At 38.9% G+C, this 23,375-nt stretch overlaps 1 protein-coding gene across 1 annotated transcript in view; it reads right to left on the bottom strand.

The window, feature by feature from the left end:
- Positions 1-23,375, bottom strand: part of alpi.1 (alkaline phosphatase, intestinal, tandem duplicate 1) — a 46,770-nt gene that overhangs the window by 5,701 nt on the left and 17,694 nt on the right. Inside the window, exons 5-10 of the mRNA XM_061883314.1 lie at positions 21,921-22,093; positions 13,572-13,706; positions 13,410-13,485; positions 5,539-5,673; positions 973-1,164; positions 530-646 (exon numbers count right to left, since the gene is read on the bottom strand). Coding sequence (XP_061739298.1) covers positions 530-646; positions 973-1,164; positions 5,539-5,673; positions 13,410-13,485; positions 13,572-13,706; positions 21,921-22,093 — 828 coding nt within the window. The remainder of the gene's footprint in view (positions 1-529; positions 647-972; positions 1,165-5,538; positions 5,674-13,409; positions 13,486-13,571; positions 13,707-21,920; positions 22,094-23,375) is intronic.

The following is a 23,375-nucleotide window of genomic DNA, read 5'->3' as shown; positions in this document are numbered from 1 at the left end:
TCTCTATTTTGTTTCCTTTTAAACCCCCATTATTTACTTTTTTTAAAAATTGATCTCAACTCTGTACACTGCTGTTGGAATTTTAATTTTCCTGAAGGAACTCTCCTGAAGGAATCAATAAAGTACTATCTATCTATCTATCTATTTTTTAATGTCGGCAGATATTTTTTTATTTCGGTTTCAATCACACAGTCCAAACTGAGGGCTTATAAAACTAATTAATCCTAGTAAAGCGGTATTATATACACAGTGCGTGCTCATGCAATGCCTGACGCAAACGGTGCAGAACCAAGGGAAGGAAGAACTGGGTCAGTGCTCGTCCAACGTTCCACGAAGAAACACAAATAGTTCCGTGAAGCACATATCCTGCGCATTGACGTGACGGAATACTTAACACGGGGAAAAGAGCAGAGCCCAGTGAACTTTACGAACACGACACTCCGACGTTGCTTCACAGCGAGCTATAATCCAATCAAGTCGCCCGAGCAGAGACACATCGTGCATCTGAAAGACATTAGAATGTGCTTACAGTAATCCACCATCGTGATGTTCCCTCTGGTTCCGTTTACATGCACGTAACCGGGGCCGTTGGCGTACAGGATGCTGGTGAAAGGCATTTGGTCATCTGCTTTTTTTGGCGCTAAACCTGGGGAAGCAAAAAAAAAAATTGACGGTGAAGAGCAGTGAAGTGAATTATATTTATATAGCGCTTTTGTCTAGCGACTCAAAGCGCTTTACATAGTGAAACCCAATATCTAAGTTACACTTAAACCAGAGTGGGTGGCACTGGTAGCAGGTGGGTAAAGTGTCTTGCCCAAGGACACGACAGCAGTGACTAGGATGGTGGAAGCGGGAATCGAACCTGCAACCCTCAAGTTGCTGGCACGGCCGCTCTACCAACCGAGGTAAACCGCCCCACATATACCAGCAATGATATATACTGGTCCATAAAGCGTGTTTGGCAAGTCATACCAAAGATCGGATTTCCTCGGGGGGTGTTGCCGCCGAAGGTGAAGACGTGAGAATGGTCGGCCGTGACGACTGTCAGTGTGTCTGACTCCTGAGTGAGCTGCGAGGCACGCTCAATAGCTCGGTCAAACATCACAGCCTCCGTCAGCGCCAGTTTGGCGATGCCGTCATGGTGTCCGTGATCAATTCTCCCTCGTGCTAGGAAACACGAGAGGCCGTGTTAAAATACTACTTTCTTTTTTTTTTTTTTTGGTTCTGCTGTTCATTCAATTTTTGAGGAAGCTGTTTTGACTGATATTTGCATTGTCCTATCTTTACAGTCGTGATCAAAAGTTTACATACACTTGTAAAGAACATAATGTCATGGCTGTGTTGAATTTCCAATACTTTTTACAACTCTTATTTTTTTGTGATAGAGTGATTGGAGCACATACTTGTTGGTCACAAAAAACATTCATGAAGTTTGGTTCGTTTATGAATGTATTGTGGGTCTACTGAAAATGTGACCAAATCTGCTTGGTCAAAAGTATACATACAGCAATGTTAGTATTTGGTCACATGTCCCTTGGCAAGTTTCACTGCAATAAGGCGCTTTTGGTAGCCATAAAGCTTCTGGTTGAATTTTTGACCACTCCTCTTGACAAAATTGGTGCAGTTCAGCTAAATGTGTTGGTTGTTTCTTCAGCATTGTCCACACGTATAAGTTAGGACATCGGTCACCAACCTTTTTGAAACCAAGAGCTACTTCTTGGGCACTGATTAATGCGAAGGGCTACCAGTTTGATACACACTTAAATAAATTGCCAGAAATAGCCAATTTGCTCAATTTACCTTTAATAAATAAATAAATACACACACACACACACACACACACACACACACACACACACATATATATATATATATATATATGTCTTGATTGGATTATCCGGAGAATAGTGCTCGATACCGTGGTAGAGCGCAATATGTAGGTGTGGGAAAAAATCACAAGACTACGTCATCTCTACAGATCTGTTTCATGAGGGGTTCCCTCAATCATCAGGAGATTTTAATGGAAGCATTCACATACAATGGTTTATATAGAGCACAGAGTGGGTGGGTACAAGCAGGCGTAGGGTGTGGTGATTGGCTCATGTGTTACCTAGGAGGTGTTTCCGCCTGTGGCGGCATGTTGAAATGATTTCACTGCGCTTGTTGAGGGATGATAGCTCTGGATGATATATAATAAACAGTTTCTCTTTTAAGCATAAGTTGCATCTTTTATTACCACTGTTGTAAGGTGTGCTGGATGCAAGAATTTGCCATGTTATTGAATATTCAACATGATTGTCTTTGAGGTTCCAAATGTGTTTGCTGAGTTCGGTAGAATTCTGCAAAGTCTGGTTTCTAAAGGAGGCGTTGTGATTATTCCATCTTGTTTTGAACGCTCCTTCGGTTAATCCTACGTACGTGTCGGATGTGTTAATGTCCTTGCGTATTACCTTTGCTTGGTAAACGACTGATGTCTGTAAGCACCTTCCGTTGAGAGGGCAATCAGGTTTCTTGCGACAGTTACATTCATTATTGGTTTCAGAGTCGTTTAGTCTGGGGGTAGGCAGTCCTTTTGCAATTGCTTTGTTGTGGTTTGAAACAACAATAATGTTGAATATTCAATAACATGGCAAATTCTTGCATCCAGCACACCTTAGAACAGTGGTAATAAAAGATGCAACTTATGCTTAAAAGAGAAACTGTTTATTATATATCATCCAGAGCTATCATCCCTCAACAAGCGCAGTGAAATCATTTCAACATGCCGCCACAGGTGGAAACACCTCCTAGGTAACACATGAGCCAATCACCACACCCTACGCCTGCTTGTACCCACCCACTCTGTGCTCTATATAAACCATTGTATGTGAATGCTTCCATTAAAATCTCCTGATGATTGAGGGAACCCCTCATGAAACAGATCTGTAGAGATGAAGTAGTCTTGTGATTTTTTCCCACACCTACATATACATATATATATATATATATATATATATATATATAGAATGGGTATTTCTGTCTGTCATTCCGTCGTACATTTTTTTTTCCTTTTATGGAAGGTTTTTTATACAGAATAAATGTAGAAAAAAAACAAATTATTGAAATGATGAAGAAAACACTTAATTGAACAGTTTAAAAGAGGAGAAAACAGGAAAAAAATGAAAATTTAATTTTAAAACATAGTTTATCTTCGGCCCTGCGATGAGGTGGCGACTCGTCCAGGGTGTACGCCGCTTTCCGCCCGATTGTAGCTGAGATAGGCGCCAGCGCCCCCCGCCACCCCAAATAGGAATAAACGGTAGAAAATGGATGGATGGATGGATAGTTTATCTTGAATTTGACTCTTTGAAATTTAAAATTAAACCGAAAATAAGAAGAGAAAAACTAGCTAATTCGAATCTTTTTGAAAAAATTAAAAAAAATTATTTATAGAACATCATTAGTAAATTTTCCTGATTAAGATTCATTTTAGAATTTTGATGACATGTTTTAAATAGGTTAAAATCTAATCTGCACTTTGTTAGAATATATAACAAATTGGACCAAGCTATATTTCTAACAAAGACAAATCATTGTTTGTTCTAGATTTTCCAGGACAAAAAAAAAAAAAAAATTCAAGACTTCGAAATAAAATTTAAATTTGATTCTAAGATTTTCTAGATTTACCAGAATAATTTTTTTGAATTTTAATCATAATAAGTTTGAAAAAATATTTCACAAATATTCTTCATCGAAAAAACAGAAGCTAAAATGAAGAATTAAATTAAAATGTATTAATTATTCTTTACAATAAAAAAATTTACTTGAACATTGATTTAAATTGTCAGGAAAAAAGATGAAGGCATTTAAAATGTAAACATGTATATGTGTTTAAAAATCCTAAAATAATTTCTAAGGTTGTATTTTTTCTCTAAAATTGTCTTTCTGAAAGTTATAAGAAGCAAATGAATTTAACAAGTGAAGACCAGGTCTTTAAAATATTTTCTTTGATTTTCAAATTCTATTTGAGTTTTGTCTCTCTTAGAATTAAAAATGTCGATCAAAGTGAGACCAGCTTGCTAGTAAATAAATAAAATTCTAAAAATAGAGGCAGCTCACTGGTAAGTGCTGCTATTTGAGCTATTTTTACAACAGGCCAGCGGGTTATTCATCTGGTCCTTACGGGCTACCTGGTGCCCGCGGGCACCGCGTTGGTGACCCCTGAGCTAGGACTTTGGGAAGGCCATTCTAAAACCTTGATTTAGCAATTTCAATGTTTGGGGTCATTGTCCTGTTGGAACACCCAACTGCGCCCAAGACCAACATTGGGGCTGATATTTTAGAATTTGGATGTAATCCTCCTTTTTCACTGTCCCATTTACAGCACCAGTTCCATTTGCAGCAAAACAGGCCCAGAGCAAAATACTACCACCACCGTGCATGACAGTAGACCGGTGTTCCTGGGATTAAAGGCCTCACCTTTTCTCTTTCAAACATATTGCTGGGTATTGTGGCCAAACAGCTTAATTTTTGTTTCATCTGACCACAGAAATTTCCGCCAGAAGATCTTATCTTTGTCCATGTGATGAAACAAAAACTGAGCATTTTAGCCACAATACAGCAATACCCAGCAATATGTTTGGAGGAGAAAGGGTGAGGCCTTTAATCTCAGGACCACCAAACCCACCGTCAAGCATGGTGGTGGTGATATTATGCTCTGGGCCTGTTTTTCTGCCAATGGAACTGGTGCTTTACAGAGAGTAAATGAGACAATGAGAAATGAGGATTACTTCCAAATTTTTCAGGACAACCTAAAATCATCAGTCTGGAGGCTGGGTCATGTGTCTCCGAGGCCTAAGGTTTTTAAAGTATCGATTTTTGTTTGGACATTGTCTCAGTCTCTGTGTATTTTTATTTTGAGTATAAAAACAGCCCAGTGTCCGTTTGAGGCATACTGTTGTGGGGTCTTGGAGTTTTGTAATTATCCTTGATAAAAATGTGTTTTGTGATAGTACTGCAACAGTTTGATTGGATTTGCTTTACTGTATTTCTTGTACAAAGAGCGGTATTAGTATTTGTACAATTTTGTCTTTTTCGAATATTTTATGAACAAATTAGGTACGGGTGTACTTTTTTTCATACAGTCATGCATTTTGCCGTACTTTGATCAGTTCTAAATGTTCCTAGGTCACGGTGACCACAGTACACCGTGCTGGTACTTATCTTCCACAAACAGAAAATATCCTTTGGGATTCTTGCTGAGGATTTGAATGTGTCAGTTTGAGGCGTACTGTTGTGGGGTCTTGGAGTTTTGTAATTATTCTTGATAAAAATGTGTTTTGTGATGGTACTGCAACAGTTTAATTGGATTTACTTTACTGTATTTCTTATACAAAGAGCGGTTTTAGTATTTGTACAATTTTGTCTTTTTGGGATATTTTATGAACAAATTAGGTACGGGTGTACTTGTGTTCATACAATTATGCATTTTGCCGTATTTTGATCAGTCCTAAATGTTCCTAGGTCACGGTGACCACAGTACACCGTGCTGGTACTTATCTTCCACAAACAGAAAATATCCTTTGGGATTCTTGCTGAGGATTTGAATGGCCTTCTCCGTCATCTCCACAATGGAGGGATCTCTGGTGACATTTCGAAAAACCTCAAATCTCATATCCTTTGGCTCAAACAGACCTGAAACAAAAAAAGAGCAAGATTCTAAGGATGGAAGAATAACATTTAAACAATGCTATCAAAGTCACACCTCCTTCAGTTGGTTCAACAAATGATTTTTAGATACAGTAAATAGACAAAAGCAACACTTTTAGAAAACGCTGCACCGAAAAAAGTGACTTTTTGGAGCTGTAAACTCTATTAGAGTAACTGTCATAATTTATACCTAATATTTTTAACATTCAGTAAGAACTACAGTTTCTTAAGTCAAATTAAACATTTTATTAACGTAATACATAAATTATGGGGGAAGAGTAACTTTTACTTATGTTTCCTCATACTATTTAAATGTTTAATAGTTGTACGTACATAAACCTAAAAATATTACATAAACTATACTCTGAAAATCGAGTGTTTTGAAACGCATGCACGACGACGCACGCGCACAGCACAACAGGCCCTGGCCGATTGGCTCTGCTCCGGCCTTTAGAATCACTTAACAGAGCACTGCAGGGTGGCATCATGGGTAATTCTTATCTTGTGTTTACAATGTGTTACAGAGTCGATGTTCTCCAGAAATGTGTTTGGTGTGGGTTCACAGAGTGTGGCGCATATTCGTAAGAATGTTAAAGTTGTTCATATCACAACAGTCAGTCTAAAAGGTATGGCTGTTGACCAAGTATGCATCGCAATCTCATATCAAAAGCAGCGAAACGCATGTTTCCTTTCGACACGTAGACAGTATGATGTGAAAGAGGGCGCGACGACATGCTGAAAACGATGGTTCCTAACCATTGTGCCATGACCGCAGGATAATTTTCTTTTAAAGTCTTTACAGTCATACTCACTTATTTTCCTGCATGCCATTGATAAGCGTTAGAGTGAGAAGAGGTTTTAAAAAAACTTCAAATTTTGAGTAAAATGATGTTCCTGCCGATGAAAAACAAGTAGACTTTAATTAATTTGTTTAAATAACTATAACTTAAAACTTGGATGTAATTAAGTAATTGTGACTTTATATCTTATATATCTTTATATGTTATATTGTAAGTAGAATTTACTTGATACTGGCAAGTGAGTGTTACTTGACATTGCCGCATTAAATTTTACTTAAATCATTTGCGTGCAAATACTTACAATAATTTATTTAAGTAAATCTTATGAGTTATTTTTTTCAGTGTCTGATCGACTAAAGGCTTTGGGGTACGTTTTTATATTTTCAATTAAAATTTTCTCAAGATGTAGTGGCTGCTGTTGGCAGGAACTCTGTGCTCTTGTGTCATCCTTTTGTGTTCCTGATGTTTCCCTCTTGTTTAAATTTGTATTTTTTGCCTTTCAGTTCGATACCCTTTGGGACTGTTTGACAAGGGGTGGCACTTTTGTGACTTCTGTGGTGCTTTTTTGTGTACTTTTGGATCTACTTTCCGGGAGTTTTTTGGCCATGGAGACATGCTGCTGGGTCTCTGCCACACCGGAGTCCGTTTGGAGGGACTGGAAGAGATGCGGATGAACGCGGGAACGGACAAGTTTCACAGTGTCTTGGCTGAATGAGCATGTATCGGACATCTCAGTCTCCTCGGAGTTATCTTTGCTCATCCATGCGGACTGGACACTGGCCGGGAGTTGGTGGCCAAGCTCTCTTGGTTGCTTTGTTGGGTCCGCTCCTGTCTCTGGCCTTGCTCCCCCCACCCCAGCAGACGATGGCGTGAAACACAGCAGAGGCCACTACAGTGTATAGGTTTTTTTGTTTTGTTTTACTTTTGTGTCTGTGTTCAGAAGTGGCTGAATGCATGAGCTCTGCTCTTTTAATGCATTTAAAGGCCTACTGAAACCCACTACTACCCACCACGCAGTCTGATAGTTTATATATCAATGATGAAATATTAACATTGCAACACATGCCAATACGGCCTTTTTAATTTACTAAATTACAATTTTAAATTTCCTGGGAGTTTCGTCTTGAAAACGTTGCGTAATGATGACGTGTACGCAAGACGTCACAGGTTTTAAGGAAATAGGAGCGCTGCACACACACACAGCTAAAAGTCATCTGCTTTAACGGCATAATTACACAGTATTTTGGAGATCTGTGTTGCTGAATCTTTTTCAATGTGTTCAATTAATATTGGAGAAGTCACACTAGAAAGATGGAGTTGGGAAGCTTTAGCCTTTATCCACACGATGATTCCTTGTTTAAAATTCCTGGAGGTGCAACTTTCCTATGGATCAGAGCGCGGTCAAGCCAACATGGATCCCTACCAAATGTCAACTGGCAGGTTTCGGTGAGAAAATTGTGGTTAAAAAGTCAGTTCTTACCGGAGAAAAGCTGAGCTTGTGCCGTCCATACAGCTGCCGTTGACTCCCCTGAGACACTGCGCGTCAAGACACCCGTGGAGACACCCTTCTGACTATCAGGTACTGTTTAACTCACTAAAACACTAGTAACACAATAGAAAGATAAGGGATTTCCCAGAATTATTCTAATACATGTCTCTAAAAACATCGGAATCCGTCCCAATGCAATCGCATTTTTTTTTTAACATATTTTTTTTTATCATTTTTTTTTTCTAGTCCGTCGCTATCAATATCCTTAAACACAAATCTTTCATCCTCGCTCAAATTAAATGGGGAAATTGTCGTTTTCTCGGTCCGAATAGCACTTTTTGTTGGAGGCTCCCATTAAAAATAATGTGAATATGTGAGGAGCCCCCACACGTGTGACGTCATCGTCTGCGACTTCCGGTAGAGGCAGGGCCTTTCTCTTAACACCAAAAGTTGCAAACTTTATCGTGGATGTTCTCTACTAAATCCTTTCAGCAAAAATATGGCATTATTGCGAAATGATCAAGTATGACACATAGAATGGACCTGCTATCCCTGTTTAAATAAGAAAATCTCATTTCAGTAGGCCTTTAATGTCCTTGGTGTTCTTTGATGTTTCCCTTTTTACACACATGTTTATATGCGTTATGGCTATAAGGTTTTTTTCCCCCTTGGCTTCAGTCTGGACCCCCTCTCCAGGAGCCCAGGCTTAGACTGAATACTCCCCCCCCCCCAGCGTTTACCTGTTTCTCACCTTTTTTGGAAGTTGGCAGACCCGTCAGTGATCCTGTTCTGTCTCCCTGTAATTTTTGTCTGCTTTTGAATGGGATTGTGCTGATAATAAATAATGGGTTGTACTTGTATAGCGCTTTTCTACCTTCAAGGTACTCAAAGCGCTTTGACACTACTTCCACATTTACCCATTCACACACACATTCACACACTGATGGAGGGAGCTGCCATGCAAGGCGCCAACCAGCACCCATCAGGAGCAAGGGTGAAGTGTCTTGCTCAGGACAAAACGGACGTGACGAGGTTGGTACTAGGTGGGAATTGAACCAGGGACGCTCGGGTTGCGCACGGCCACTCTCCCCACTGCGTCCCTGAAAATCTTAATTTTCCCTTTGGAGATTATTGAAGTATTTGTGATTCTGATTCTGATTCTGATTCTGAAATAGTGCAGCCCTATGTCTAAGTTTTTAACCAATCTCTAAAGAGTCAGAGTGTGCACCAAAGACTTTCATTAAAAAAATTTAAGTCTATGACGATGAAGCCATTTATCCATTTTCTACCACTTGTCCCTTTTGGGGTCATGGGGAGTGCTAGAGCCTGTCACACCGTAGTGAAGGAAGTATTGTCTTGGTTTTTTCTGTCTTGTGATTTGCATGTTTTATTTTGAAAAGCAACTTCTCTTGTTTCAGATCACTGGCCCTTCCTCTTGTGTCACCAGTCTGACGTCATCCCTTACCCTTGATTGTTTCCACCTGTTTCCCATTACCCTCATGTTTCATGTAAGCCCATGCCTCCCCTTGTTCTGTGCCAGATTGCCTCGAGCTTTCGTGCCTGTCTAGCGTCCATGTTCATGTCCATGCCTTGCCTCCAGAATTCTCATGCTGTAATTTTGAGTTTAACTTTTTGTCCTCCTTAGAACGACTTTGGTTATCTAGCCTTTGTTCAACCGAATTGGTGAGTTATGATTTTTCCTAAATATCTTTCCTTCCTCAAAGTTTTTGAGTGATTTTTTGTTTACCTTTACTAGACTAAAATTAGAATAGAAATTTTTATAGTCATTGTTTTCTTCCTCCTGTTGGAGCGTTTTATGTTAAGTTTTCATAGCAGATACGGCGCTAATGATCGTCCTTTTTAGGAGCGATTTTCGGTTGTTCCATTTTTGGAAACTTTTTCACTGACCAATTTTTGTTAATTATAGATATTGTATAACTCTGGCTCTGGAGGTTTAAGAGTTGTCAAAATAAAAGCTTTACTAAGAATCTCATCTCTGCATGTGAGTCCATTCCTTAGTCCAAGTCTGACCGAGCCTATCTCAGCTGCATTCGGGCGAAAGGCGGGGTACACCCTGGGCCAACACAGATAGACAGACAACATTCACATACTCAGGCCAATTTAGTGTTGCCAATCAACTTATCCCCAGGAAGCCGGACTACCCGGAGGGAACCCACGCAGTCATGAGGAGAACAGGAAAACTCCACTCAGAAAGATCCCGAGCCTGGGATTGAACCCACCCAAAACCAAAAATTTTACGGAAAAACTTGTTAGCCAGCAGTGTTAATTTTGTTGACGAAAAATTTTCGTCGTAGTTATCGTCAACAACCTTTTTTTTCTGACTAAAACGAGACAATAACTAAATAAAAAATAATTTACGTGGACTAAGACGATGACGAGGTGTTTTGACGTATTCGTCAACGAATAAAAACGAGACGAAAATGTCTGCCAGAGACGAGATCCAATCGGAACTCATTTCGTTAGGAAGAGGCCGGAGGAGTTGGGAAGAGAACCAATCAGAGCGACGTGGTAAGGAAGTTACGTAAACGTAGTTTGCGTTTGAGACTGACCCGGGAATGCGCTGCAGAAGACAACATGTCAACGCCGGGGAGGAAGAGGAGAGATGACATGTTATATTTGACGTCAAAGATAACAAGACGCAGTGTAAGAAATGCAGCGCGAGGATTACGGGGAAAAACACAACAAACTTGAAGTGACATTTACAGTCAAATCACCCCGAAATCCACACACAGGTAAACATTTTCCACAACATACAACTCACTCGACGTTATCTCGTTTATTACACGGCTTACTCGTGAAATACTAAATGTGAGACATGATTTCCATCAAAATACGACTTGTATTGGTGATTTTTCCACTGTTTTGCTTTGACTTTCAGAAATTGAAGGGAAAGTTTACATATTACCCTTTAGTCGACTAAATCTACTGTAGTTTTTGTCAACTATAATTTTATGATATCTCGTCAACTAAAACTAGACTAAAAACATTTAAATAATTAAATTATGACTAAAACAAAATTACATTTCAGTCAAAAGACTATGACTAAAACTGAATCAAATTTTGCTGTTAAAATTAACACTGTTAGCCAGGGATGAAGTAGAGAAGTGTGTGAACAAGAACATATATCCAGCACTGAGCTATGTGAACGTACATCTAAGCGACAAGAAGAGTAATCTTGCTTCATTCTGCTGTTTTCTGAAGGAATTTCCCATTCTTAAGGTAGGAACCTAATGAATCGGTTCATTGAGGGTCTTGTCTTTTAACAACATGGTTACATTTCCATAGTAACAGGAAAACGTTCATAAACTTAAATACCGCTGTAGCCACCATCGTGTTGCAGCAGAAAACAATTTGGGGCGGTTGGCAACACAAATTTGGGGAACGTTAAAGAACGGTAATTGTTAACAGGTGATTGGCTTTGAACGCCCAGTTGCTTACTAACTGAGATGGTGAGTGGTCCGATTCACTTGTGACACTCCAAAAAAGAATTTGGTATGACGGCAGTTAGAAAGTTGGTTGGTTGCACGAATTGGCTGAGGATCAAAACTGAATGAAGACCTGCATCTGTTAATAGTTTGAGGTATGTAACAGATTCCTTTGCACTGATTGTGCGAAAACAAGTACGGACTTGAGTTACAAGGAACACTGATACAACACAGTGATACAACTTTGCGAGAAGTTACCAACACTCAGTAAATGCTTACTTTTCAAACGTTAGAATATCATCAAAGTGTCTATGAATTGTGTTAAGAGTAATGGGTGTGAGTTTTTCCTTGCCCTTATGTGGGCTCTGTACCGAGGATGTTGTTGTGGTTTGTGCAGCCCTTTGAGACACTTGTGATTTAGGGCTATATAAATAAAAATTGATTGATTGATGTACTTGGTATCTGTGTATGTGTTAGAGCAGGGGTGTCGAAAATAGAACAAGCACATTCTGTACTAATCATAATGTTGTTTTTTTACACTGACATATTGCGGTTAATGATTCTGTTCATAACTTTTGTGGACAGAATTTCTAGGCGCAGTCAAGGCGTTGAGGGGATCCGGTTTGGTGGCTGCAGGATGAGGTCTCTGCTTTTTGCAGATGATGTGGTCCTGATGGCTTCATCTGGCCGGAATCTTCAGCTCTCACTGGATCGGTTCGCAGCCGAGTGTGAAGCGAATGGGATGAGAATCAGTACATACAAGTCCGAGTCTATGGTTCTGGCCTGGAAATTGTTGGAGTGCTATCTCCGGGTTGGGGAGGAGACCCTTCCCCAAGTGGAGGAGTTCAAGTACCTCGGAGTCTTGTTCACGAGTGAGGGAAGAGTGGCTCGTGAGATGGACAGGCGGATCGGTGTGGCGTCTTCAGTAATGCGGACGCTGTATCGATCCGTTGTGGTGAAGAAGGAGCTGAGCCGGAAGGCAAAGCTCTCAATTTACTGGTCGACCTACGTTCCCATCCTCACCTATGGTCATGAGCTTTGGGTTATGACCGAAAGGACAAGATCATGGGTGCAAGCGGCCGAAATGAGTTTCCTCCGCGGGATGGCGGGTCTCTCCCTCAGAGATAGGGTGAGAAGCTTTGCCATCCGGTGGGACCTCAAAGTAAAGCTGCTGCTCCTCGACATCGAGAGGAGCCAGATGAGGTGGTTCGGGCATCTGGTCAGGATGCCACCCGAACGCCTCCCTAGGGATGTCCGACCGGTAGGAGGCTACGGGGAAGACCCAGGACACGTGGAAAGACTATGTCTCCCGGCTGGCCTGGGAACGCGTCGGGATCCCCCTGGAAGAGCTGGACAAAGTGGATGGGGAGAAGAAAGTCTGGGCTTCCCTGTTCAGGCTGCTGCCTCGGATAAGCGGAAGAAGATGGATGGATGGATGGTATTCTATCTTTATTTGTCGTTATTTCTACTTTCTGAATAAATGACGTGATAATATCCATCAGTCAACTCATTGGTGTTCATTTTCAATGTATCAAAGTAAACAAATAATATCTCAATCAAATTACAGGATGTTATTTATGTAGTTTGCTCTTTTTCTTCGAAATCATGTGGTTGATCGTTTTTGTTACATATGTAGCATTATCTACAAAGATACAAAGAATTGCTTTTGTGACATCTAGTGGACACATTTTGAACAGCAATTTCTTTCATTCCAAAATTTCGGCTCATTCTTATACTTCGCAAACTCATCCCGTGGGCCGTACGTTTCACACCCTTAAGTTAGAGCAAGAAACGTGCTCTTGGGTTCTTATCAACATTGTCAGGGGGAGTTAATGACATGCAGCTTTAAATTTATGGTATCCAACGTTGATGAGTTAACATAGCCGTAAAGATGAAAGTCGACCTCAGATAACGTTGAATTCTGTTTGTCAACAGCATTGCAACCGGTACATAGATACCGAATGTGCAAATCAGAAGTTTACCCACCCATGAGTCGGTCAGTCGTTTTAACGTCTATCGCATCAAACTCCTTCCTGTGCCAAACATAGTGGGAGTTCTTGTTCTGAAAGAAGTATCATGTGACAACGCATTAAAAAAAAAAAAATGTGTGTAATAAAAACATAAATTAAAGATAGTAAATGATCCTACTGGTTTAGCCTTTAACCAGACATCTATAAGGTTCCTTCGGTCTTTGCGGTCTCCCTTGCGAGAGTTGGAGGTTGGGTATTCCGGGTCCGAAGTGCCTTTTGGTGTCATATACATCCTGCCTCCTCCCAGGATCACCTTAAAGAGACAACAGGAGTCATCATATACTGAAAACTGGCAGCCACACTGCAAAAAGTCAGTGTTCAAAAACTAGAAAAAAAAATACAAAAATGAGGGGTATTTTATTTGAACTAAGCAAAATTATCTGCCAATAGACATAGAAAATTTGGCTTGTCAAGACTTTTTTAAAACAAGTAAAAGTAGCTAACCTCAATGAACCCCAAAATACCTATATTCTCACTAATAACAAGTGTACTACTATATGAGTACGTATTTTCGATTGTTTCATTGAAAATAACACAGCAAAGTCCATTTGGCTGTCATCTGTTTTAATATGAGACACAATTGTGTCACAGTCATGATTTTTTTTTTCATACTTAAAATAAGTAATTATTACTTTAGAAAAGTAGTTTTATACTTGTGAGTAGGTAGGTAGGTCTTTATTGTCATTGCAACAAGTACAACGAAATTTTTTTTCTGCACAAACCTGTTCAAGATTAGACAAACAAACAGTGTACAGGGTTACAGAACAAGAACGCTGATGGGTCGCCATAAGGCGCCCCGTAAAAGATGCGAAAAAGGTAAATGCTGGGGTAGGATGAGTAAAAAAATACAATCCAGACTGGGCTCCTAAGGGGGCCCAGTTCGGAGTGAGAAAAAAACCTCCATAGCAAAGCACATATACATATTACAACATACATCTCGAGATATCTGGCAACAGAGGGAAGGTAGTTCAAGGTCATGGTGGTAGGTCGCAGCTCTCAGGCGCTGACCATCATCACCCCTATGGGATTTGCATTGAGGGCGTTGGATTGGGGGACGGGGGGGTGTATGTGTGGCGTATATTTTTTTTGTGGACGTGTTTGTGTGTGTGTGTGTATAAGCCCATAGTGTGTTTCTGTTCCGCGGCCTTGATGTATTTGCCGTCGCTAGTCCAAAGTTCACAACAACAGGTGTGTGTCCATGAGGGACAAAAAAGGGAGTTTGTTGTGTCTTCCTGCAGTGATCTTCAGGAGAGTCTCGAAGCCAGGGAAACAATCCAAGTTAAAATGATTTATATGCGAGTGAAAATAAAATTTGCTTTTCACTCTAAAATTGTCTATGAGTGTTGATGACACTGCTTTACAACAGTTGATATTCTGGTTTCAAGCATGTTTTACTCGATATAGGGCAGGGGTGTTAAACTCATTTTAGATCGGGGACCAAATGGAGAAAAATCTATTCCCAAGTGGGCCGGACTATTAAAATCATGGCACGATAACTTAAAAATAAAGACAACTTCAGATAGTTTTCTTTGTTTAAAAATAGAACAAATAAAACATTCTGAAAATGTACAAATCGTAATGTTGTTGGTTTTTTTTACACTTAAATGTTACGGTTAATTAATAGTATTTTATTTTAATTTGTCGTTATTTATATTTTCTGAATATATTATAATGTTCATCAGTCAACTTATTGGGGTTAATTTTCAATCCATCAACATAAACAAAATATATCAAAATCAAATTGCAGTATGGTATTTATGTAGTTTGATCATTTTTTATTTCGACGGATGTACTAACATCATGTGGTTTATTTTATACATATGTAACATCGTTCACAAAGCTACAAAGAATTGCTATTGCGACATCCGGTGGACACATTTTGAACAGCTGTCTCTTTCATTCAAAAATTTTAGGTCAATTTTTATACTTGGCACACTCATCCCGCGGGCTGGATAAAACTAGTTCACGGGCCTGATCCGGCCCTCGGGCCGTATGTTTGACACCTCTGATATAGGGCATAAAATCTCAGCAACAAGCTGTAATATCTTACTGACATCATTTAGGACCAAAACCCTTAAAACAAGTAAAACACTAACACTTTTAACACTGCTTAGTGAGAAGAATAATCTTATCAGACAGAAAATAAGCAAATATCACCCTTATTTGAGATATTTAATCTTACTTAGATTTCAGTTTTTGCAGTGTATGTTTTGGTCAGTCTCCACAAGGCCATGTGGCAGGGGACATTGTGTGTGAATAAATGCATATTACGGTAAATATTATATCAATTATTGACTGAATGAATTGAATGACGGTGTTTCTGGATGACATTTCACCGCAAATGTTTTTCAAGGTTCTTCCTGCTCCATCACTGATAAGATTACAATGTAAAATGCATTTTCTGTGCTCGTAAACAGTCATATATCAGGAGGATATGTAAATTACCTGTATGTTTTAATGATGTTAAAAATGTGTTGTTTTGCACATTTTTTTATAACAATACATTTTTCAGGAATTACATTTCGGTCAAACATGCATCCATTTAAATTCAAGGTTTTATACTTAGAAATCAAAGTATGTGTCCGTTTAGAGGTGCCTGTGAAAACTATTATATATATACATATATATATATACATACACACACATATATATATATACACACATATAGATATATATACATACATACATAAATACACACACACATATATATACATACATACATACATACATACATACATACATATATATATATATATGTATGTCTTGATTGGATTATCCAGAGAATAGTGCTCGATACCGTGGTAGAGCGCAATATGTAGGTGTGGGAAAAATCACAAGACTACTTCATCTCTACAGAACTGTTTCATGAGGGGTTCCCTCAATCATCAGGAATGTCCTGATGATTGATAGTCTTGTGATTTTTCCCACACCTACAAATATATATATATATATATATATATATATATATATATATATATATATATATATATATATATTTACATAAATATATTTAATAATAATAATAATACATTTTACTTATAAGGCGCCTTTCTTGGCACTCAAGGACACCGTACAAAATCAAAACAATAAAATAAATTGGGTAAAAGCAACAACAACACCAACAACAAAGATCGATAAGATTTACAATGAATAAGCAGTCAGGAATAGGTTTGTTTTGAGTCTTGATTTTTGAATATTTGTATAAATATATTTATATATATTTCTTAATAATTGTACATTCTTAGTGACTGACTCCTTGCTTTTTCACTGTGTGTATACGTTAAACGTCAGCAGAAGCTTTTGTAACCTGTAACTTGTTTTGAAAATGTTTTATCTTACTTTGTATACCAAATGATATATTGCGAGGATCGGTTTGAATAGAGAACCGTGTTGAATTGGAGCAACACCCCAAGAAACGTAATCAAATTGAATTTGGAATGTTTGTACCGCGGGAATCAAAACTAGTTTATAAAATGTCAATATAACTAAAGAATGAGCTTTATATTGCAATTAGCAAAAGGGCACTTGTACGATCCCTGGCCAGGCTTGCGTCAGGAAAGTTATTTGGGGGTAAATATTGATCTTAGTCTTCAAGCTATTGTCTACCTAACAACCCCAATGTTGTTAGCTACTGTGGTTTTAATATGGTTTTTTTTAGCCTTTTTACAACATTTTCCAGGTTGGCTAGTGTGGAGAATGCATTTATTTTTAAGAATTCTTTCTTTATTCATAGTCATGTTTAAAGCAGCAAATATTTTCCCCATGTAAACTCTTGTGCTTTACCTTTAAGGTGTTGGAATGTGTATTAGGAGTATGATGTACTCCCTTTTTATCTTATGTTTGGAACAATGAGGCTGTATTCCTTTCTGGGCGGGGTGGGGGCTGTTTTTGTACTAAATAAGCTGTCTCTTTCAGTTTGATTTTTAGACCGCTTCTACATGCTGCTATTAACGCACTGTAGGACTGGTCTCCTAAAGCTTTAGTAAAACTTGATATTATTCTTACTCTGTCTTGATGGTCCTTCTTACTCAACATATGTCATCCGAAATAATTTGGGATTGACCAGTGACTTGTATTCCCTGAGAGGAAGACTGGTCTGACGCAACACTAGTTCAATGGGAGTCCAAAGAAACCAATGGACAAGAGGAACATTCATGAAGTATCCACATCCCCGCAGAGATACTGTATATATATTTTTTTAATTATCATCAGTGGCCTAGTGGTTAGAGTGTCCGCCCTGAGATCGGTAGGTTGTGAGTTCAAACCCCGGTCGAGTCGTACCAAAGACTGTAAAAATGGGACCCATTACCTCCCTAAAGGCGCTAGCATCAAGGGTTGGAATTGGGGGTTAAATCATCAAAAAAGATTCACGGGTGCGGCCACTGCTGCTGCCCACTGCTCCACTCACCTCCCATCGGGTGATCAAGGGTGATGGGTCAAATGCAGAGAAAAATGTTGCCACACCTACTGTTCAAGTGACAATCATTGGTACTTTAACTTTATATTAATGATTGTAACCACCTGGCTGTTAAATTAAAGGAGTTTTGTGATTTCATATTGTAAGTGCACCACAGGGCTAGGGACAGTTTGTGTGCGTGTCAGCAGGGCGTCTGCATAAGAAGACAGTCCAGCTAGTTTCGGTTGTTTTGACTTTGTTATTAAATGGACAGTTGATCTATCACCTCCTTTTCATGTTTGCTATACATTACTGTATTGATCTTCATATTCTGTTTTAAATGTAAAAAGTTTTATTAAATTATGGACTTTTTCCCATGCAAAAACCTACTGTTCATATTTACATTAATTCTTATGGAGAAATTTGCCTCAATATACAAACTTTTATTTACGAACACTGTTCTAGAATCACTTGAAAGTACGTAAATCGAGGTTCCACTTTATTTATTTTTAATTCATTTAGTTATTTTGCATCCATCCATCCATCCATTTTCTACCGCTTATTCCCTTTTGGGGTCGCGGGGGGCACTGGCGCCTATCTCAGCTACAATCGGGCGGAAGGCAGGGTACACCCTGGACAAGTCGCCACCTCATCGCAGTAGTTATTTTGCAGTGGAAAACAAATTTACAATTAGCTTCTCATGTGTTTCATCTAATTCAATTCCGGTTTGAGTCATTAGTTATTTTCAAAAATCACACAAACACAAACTTAGTAACCTGTCATCAAAGAGTAAAGTGCATTTCTTTCAATATGCATAATAACAAAAATGGTAATATTAAAGAAATGGATAGATGTTGATAGTCCAACACATTCTGACTGGTATACACAAGCTATGGAGATGATATCAGTAGAAAAAAATGCATTTAGTTTGGATAATAACGAATCATATATTGGATTATGGGATCCATTATTTAAATTTGTTTTAACTATTAAATGAAACAAAAATATGACTGATTTTTATATGTGTGAAAATATTGGACACAGTGTGTTGTCAAGCTTATGAGATGCGATGCAAGTGTAAGTCACTGTGACGATATTGTTCGTTTTTATTAATGTCTAACGATAATGTCAATGAGGGATTTTTAATCACTGCTATGTTGAAATTGTTACAGGTATCGATACTGTTGTTGATAATTTTCTATTTTGTTTCACTACTTTTAGATTGTTCTGTGTCGTGTTTGTGTCACCTCTCAAAAGCTCTGTTTATTGCAGTTCTGCGTGTTGCTGGGTCGGGTTTGGTTCTGGAATTGGATTGCATTGTTATGGTATTGCCATGTATTTATTGTTTTGTTGAATTTAATAAAAAAAAAATAAATAAAAAAAATCACACAAACTAAAAAATACACAAAAAAAGAAGGAATGAAGACAATGGCGTGGATATAACAGGGAGTTTAGTATTTACTGTGTACAAACCCCGTTTCTATGAGTTTGGAAATTGTGTTAGATGTAAATATAAACAGAATACAATGATTTTCAAATCCTTTTCAACCCATATTAAATTGAATGCACTACAAAGACAAGATATTTGATGTTCGAACTCAAATTGATTTTATTGTTTTTGCAAATAATTAACTTAGAATTTCATGGTTGCAACACGTGCCAAAGTAGTTGGGAAAGAGCATGTTCACCACTGTGTTACATCACCTTTTCTTTTAACAACACTCAATAAGCGTTTTGGAACTGAGGAAACTAATTGTTGAAGCTTTGAAAGTGGAATTATTTCCCATTCTTGTTTTATGTAGAGCTTCAGTCGTTCAACAGTCCGGGGTCTCCGCTGTCGTATTTTGCGCAGCAAATTTTCCATGGGAGACAGGTCTGGACTGCAGACGGGCCGGGAAAGTACCCGCACTCTTTTTTTACGAAGCCACGCTGTTGTAACACGTGCTGAATGTGGCTTGGCATTGTCTTGCTGAAATAAGCAGGGGCGTCCATGAAAAAACAGCGCTTAGATGGCAGCATATGTTGTTCCAAAACCTGTATGTACCTTTCAGCATTAATGGTGCCTTCACAGATGTGTAAGTTACCCATGCCTTGGGCACTAATGCACCCCCATTCCATCACAGATGCTGGCCTTTGAACTTAGCGTCGATAACAGTCTGGATGGTTCGCTTCTCCTTTGGTCCAGATGACACAATGTCGAATATTTCCAAAATCAATTTAAAATGTGGACTCGTCAGACCACAGAACACTTTTTCACTTTGCATCAGTCCATCTTAGATGATCTCAGGCCCAGAGAAGCCGGCGGCATTTCTGGATGTTTTTGATAAATGGCTTTCGCTTTGCATAGTAGAGCTTTAACTTGCACTTACATATGTAGCGACGAACTTTATTTAGTGACAGTGGTTTTCTGAAGTGTTCCTGAGCCCATGTGGTGATATCCTTTAGCGCTTGATGTCGGTTTTTGATACAGTGCCTAAGGGATCGATGGTCACGGTCATTCAATGTTGGTTTACGGCCATGCTGCTTACATGGAGTGATTTCTCCAGATTCTCTGAACCTTTTGATGATATTATGGACGGTTGATGTTGAAATCTCTAAATTGCTTGCAATTGCACTTTGAGAAACGTTGTTCTTAAACTGTTTGACTATTTGCTCACGCAGTTGTGGACAAAGGGGTGTACCTCGCCCCATCCTTTCTGTGAAAGACTGAGCCTTTTTTGGGAAGCTGTTTTATACCCAATCACAGCACCCACCTGTTCCCAATTAGCCTGCACACCTGTGGGATGTTCCAAATAAGTGTTTGATGAGCATCCCTCACCTTTGTCAGTATTTATTGCCACCTTTCCCAACTTCTTTGTCACGTGTTGCTGGCATAAAATTCTAAAGCTAATGATTATTTGCAACAACAAAAAAAAGTTTACCAGTTTGAACATCAAATATGTTGTCTTTGTAGCATATTCAACTGAATATGGATTGAAAATGATTTGCAAATCATTGTATTCTGTTTATATTTACATCTAACACAATTTCCCAACTCATATGGAAATGGGGTTTGTAAGACAGTACTTGAACACAACCTTGGCCGAGCAGGATAAGACAGTCTTAAGTCGAAAAAAAAGAAGAAAAAAAAAAAGAAGGTTAACATCGTATTTCTTCGGCACTCTAAACGGTATGTTTGATATTTGGCAACACGGCGCCATGCCTTTCTAGTTTACGATTATACATGGAAAACCAAGGGCATGAAACCGACGTTAAAAGTGGCTTGTAATTTGGCATTGGGATGAAGAAACGGGAGTTGGCAGAATAAACAAGGTTCCCTGGATGACTTTAGACAAAGAAGACCTCAGATGAGCCAATTGGATCCCCTGAGAGAGAAAAAAAAAATTGGGTAACCAGCTGTTGTGGGCTGGCGTTGCGTCAGCTGATACAGCAGACTTCTGACTTTAGTCCACATCCCAAGTCGTAAGATAGTAAAACGTCCCCAAACCTCGCGGGACAAATTTTCTCCCGAATCTCTCCCGAAATTCAGGCGGAGCTGGAGGCCACGCCCCCTCCAGCTCCATGCGGACCTGAGTGACGTGTCGACAGCCTGTTTTTACGTCCGCTTTCCCACAATATAAACAGCGTGCCTGCCCAATGACGTTATAACTGTAGAATGATCGAGAGAGAGTTCTTTGTTTCTTATGTGGATTAATTGTTAGGCAGTTTCATTAACGCCCTCCCAGCGCGGTAACAACACACAACAACAGCAGTCAGGTTTTCGTCTACCGTAAACAGCAATGTTGTGACACTCTTAAACAGGACAATACTGCCATCTACTGTACATGCATATGTGACAATAACATCTACGGCTCTAGCTGTAAATATACTCCTCCCCTCTTAGCCACGCCCCCACTCCACCCCTGACCACGCCCCCCCCCCCCACCTCCCGAAATCGGAGGTCTCAAGGTTGGCAAGTATGGACAATTTACAGTAAGTCAGTAACAATTAGAGAGTTGGAATTCCAAATTACGGGGCGTGACTAAGACAGCATAATGATTATACTTTTAAAAAAGAACTGTTGTCACATACATCAATGTCGACGTTGGTGACCAGCTGGGTAGCGATGTCCACACAACCCTGATGGCGGGCGCTGCTCGGAAGATCGGCATCACTGTACCAGCTGCGGCTGACCGAGTGGGCGTAAGCGGCGGCCGGGGAGGCGTGCTGCACCCGGGTGGTGGTCACAATACCCACGGATTTACCTGGACAAGGAGAACAAATTAGTACTTTTGCTGAAAGCCGATGCAACTTTGACCACCCACCCGTTTTTTTTTCAAACAAAAAGGAAATATTTGATTTTTTTTTTAAATATACAGAGTCAGGAATTAGCCACATATAATTACTAGAACTCATCATAGCTATTTGTGGTTTTGTGGGCACATTTGAGATGTTTGCAGAGATGATGTCAGACACTCCATTCAATTACATGGAGTATGTTCAAATGTTGCACTTTTTAAAAATACATTGTTGCTATTTAAAAAGGGTGCTTGTTTTTGTATTTTTTTGTCATCGTTTTGGGTCCAAAACCCGAAAATAAAGAGGATTACAGGAACTGCTGAAGGATTACTGCTGGTGTGTCCTCCGGCAAGACACTTCATTACGGCCCTATGATTTCTGCATTAAAGCTCGGTTGGTAGAGTGGCCGTGCCAGCAACTTGAGGGATCCAGGTTCGATTCCCGCTTTCGCCATCCTAGTCACTGCCGTTGTGTCCTTGGGCAAGACACTTTACCCACCTGCTCCCAGTAACACCCACGCTGGTTTAAATGTAAATTAGATATTGGGTTTTACTCCACAGCCACAGATCCACTATTAACCACTAATATCACAGTCAAAATGAAAGCTTGTTCCCATAGACACCAAAAACTGTTAATAATGTTTGGACAAAAGTGTATATTATATATACTATTATAAATATAGTATTTATATAGGTGTGTGTGTGTGTGTGTGTGTGTATATGCATGTGTGTATGTATGTGATTATGTGTATATATGAATATGTATATATATTAATATATATATATATAAATTGTATATATGTGTCTGTTGTGTATGTGTACATATGTATATATGTAAGTGTGTGTGAATTTAAATGTATTATATATAGATAATATATAGCATCAACGCAGCAACCAAAACAAGTGAGTTATTATATATATATATATATATATATATATATATATATATATATATATATATATATATATATATATATATATATATATATATATATATATATATATATTGTATATGTATAGGGGTGGGACCTAATAAATTTACTTCTTCCCACTCCCTTTTGAGCCAATCTTGACATGTACAAAAGATTAGTCACATGTAATGTTTACAATGTAGGTGTAAAAATAATGTATATATATATATATATGTATATCTTTTGTATTTCATGTCATTCTTTTGTTTTGTTTGCATGGCTCAAAATAAACCATTCATTCATTCATTCATTCATACTATGTAAAAGCTCTTTGAGTC

Source organism: Nerophis ophidion, linkage group LG22 (genome assembly GCF_033978795.1).
Source record: "Nerophis ophidion isolate RoL-2023_Sa linkage group LG22, RoL_Noph_v1.0, whole genome shotgun sequence".
NCBI classification, from domain to species: Eukaryota; Metazoa; Chordata; class Actinopteri; order Syngnathiformes; family Syngnathidae; genus Nerophis; species Nerophis ophidion.
This window is presented reverse-complemented; position numbering and strand designations above follow the sequence as displayed.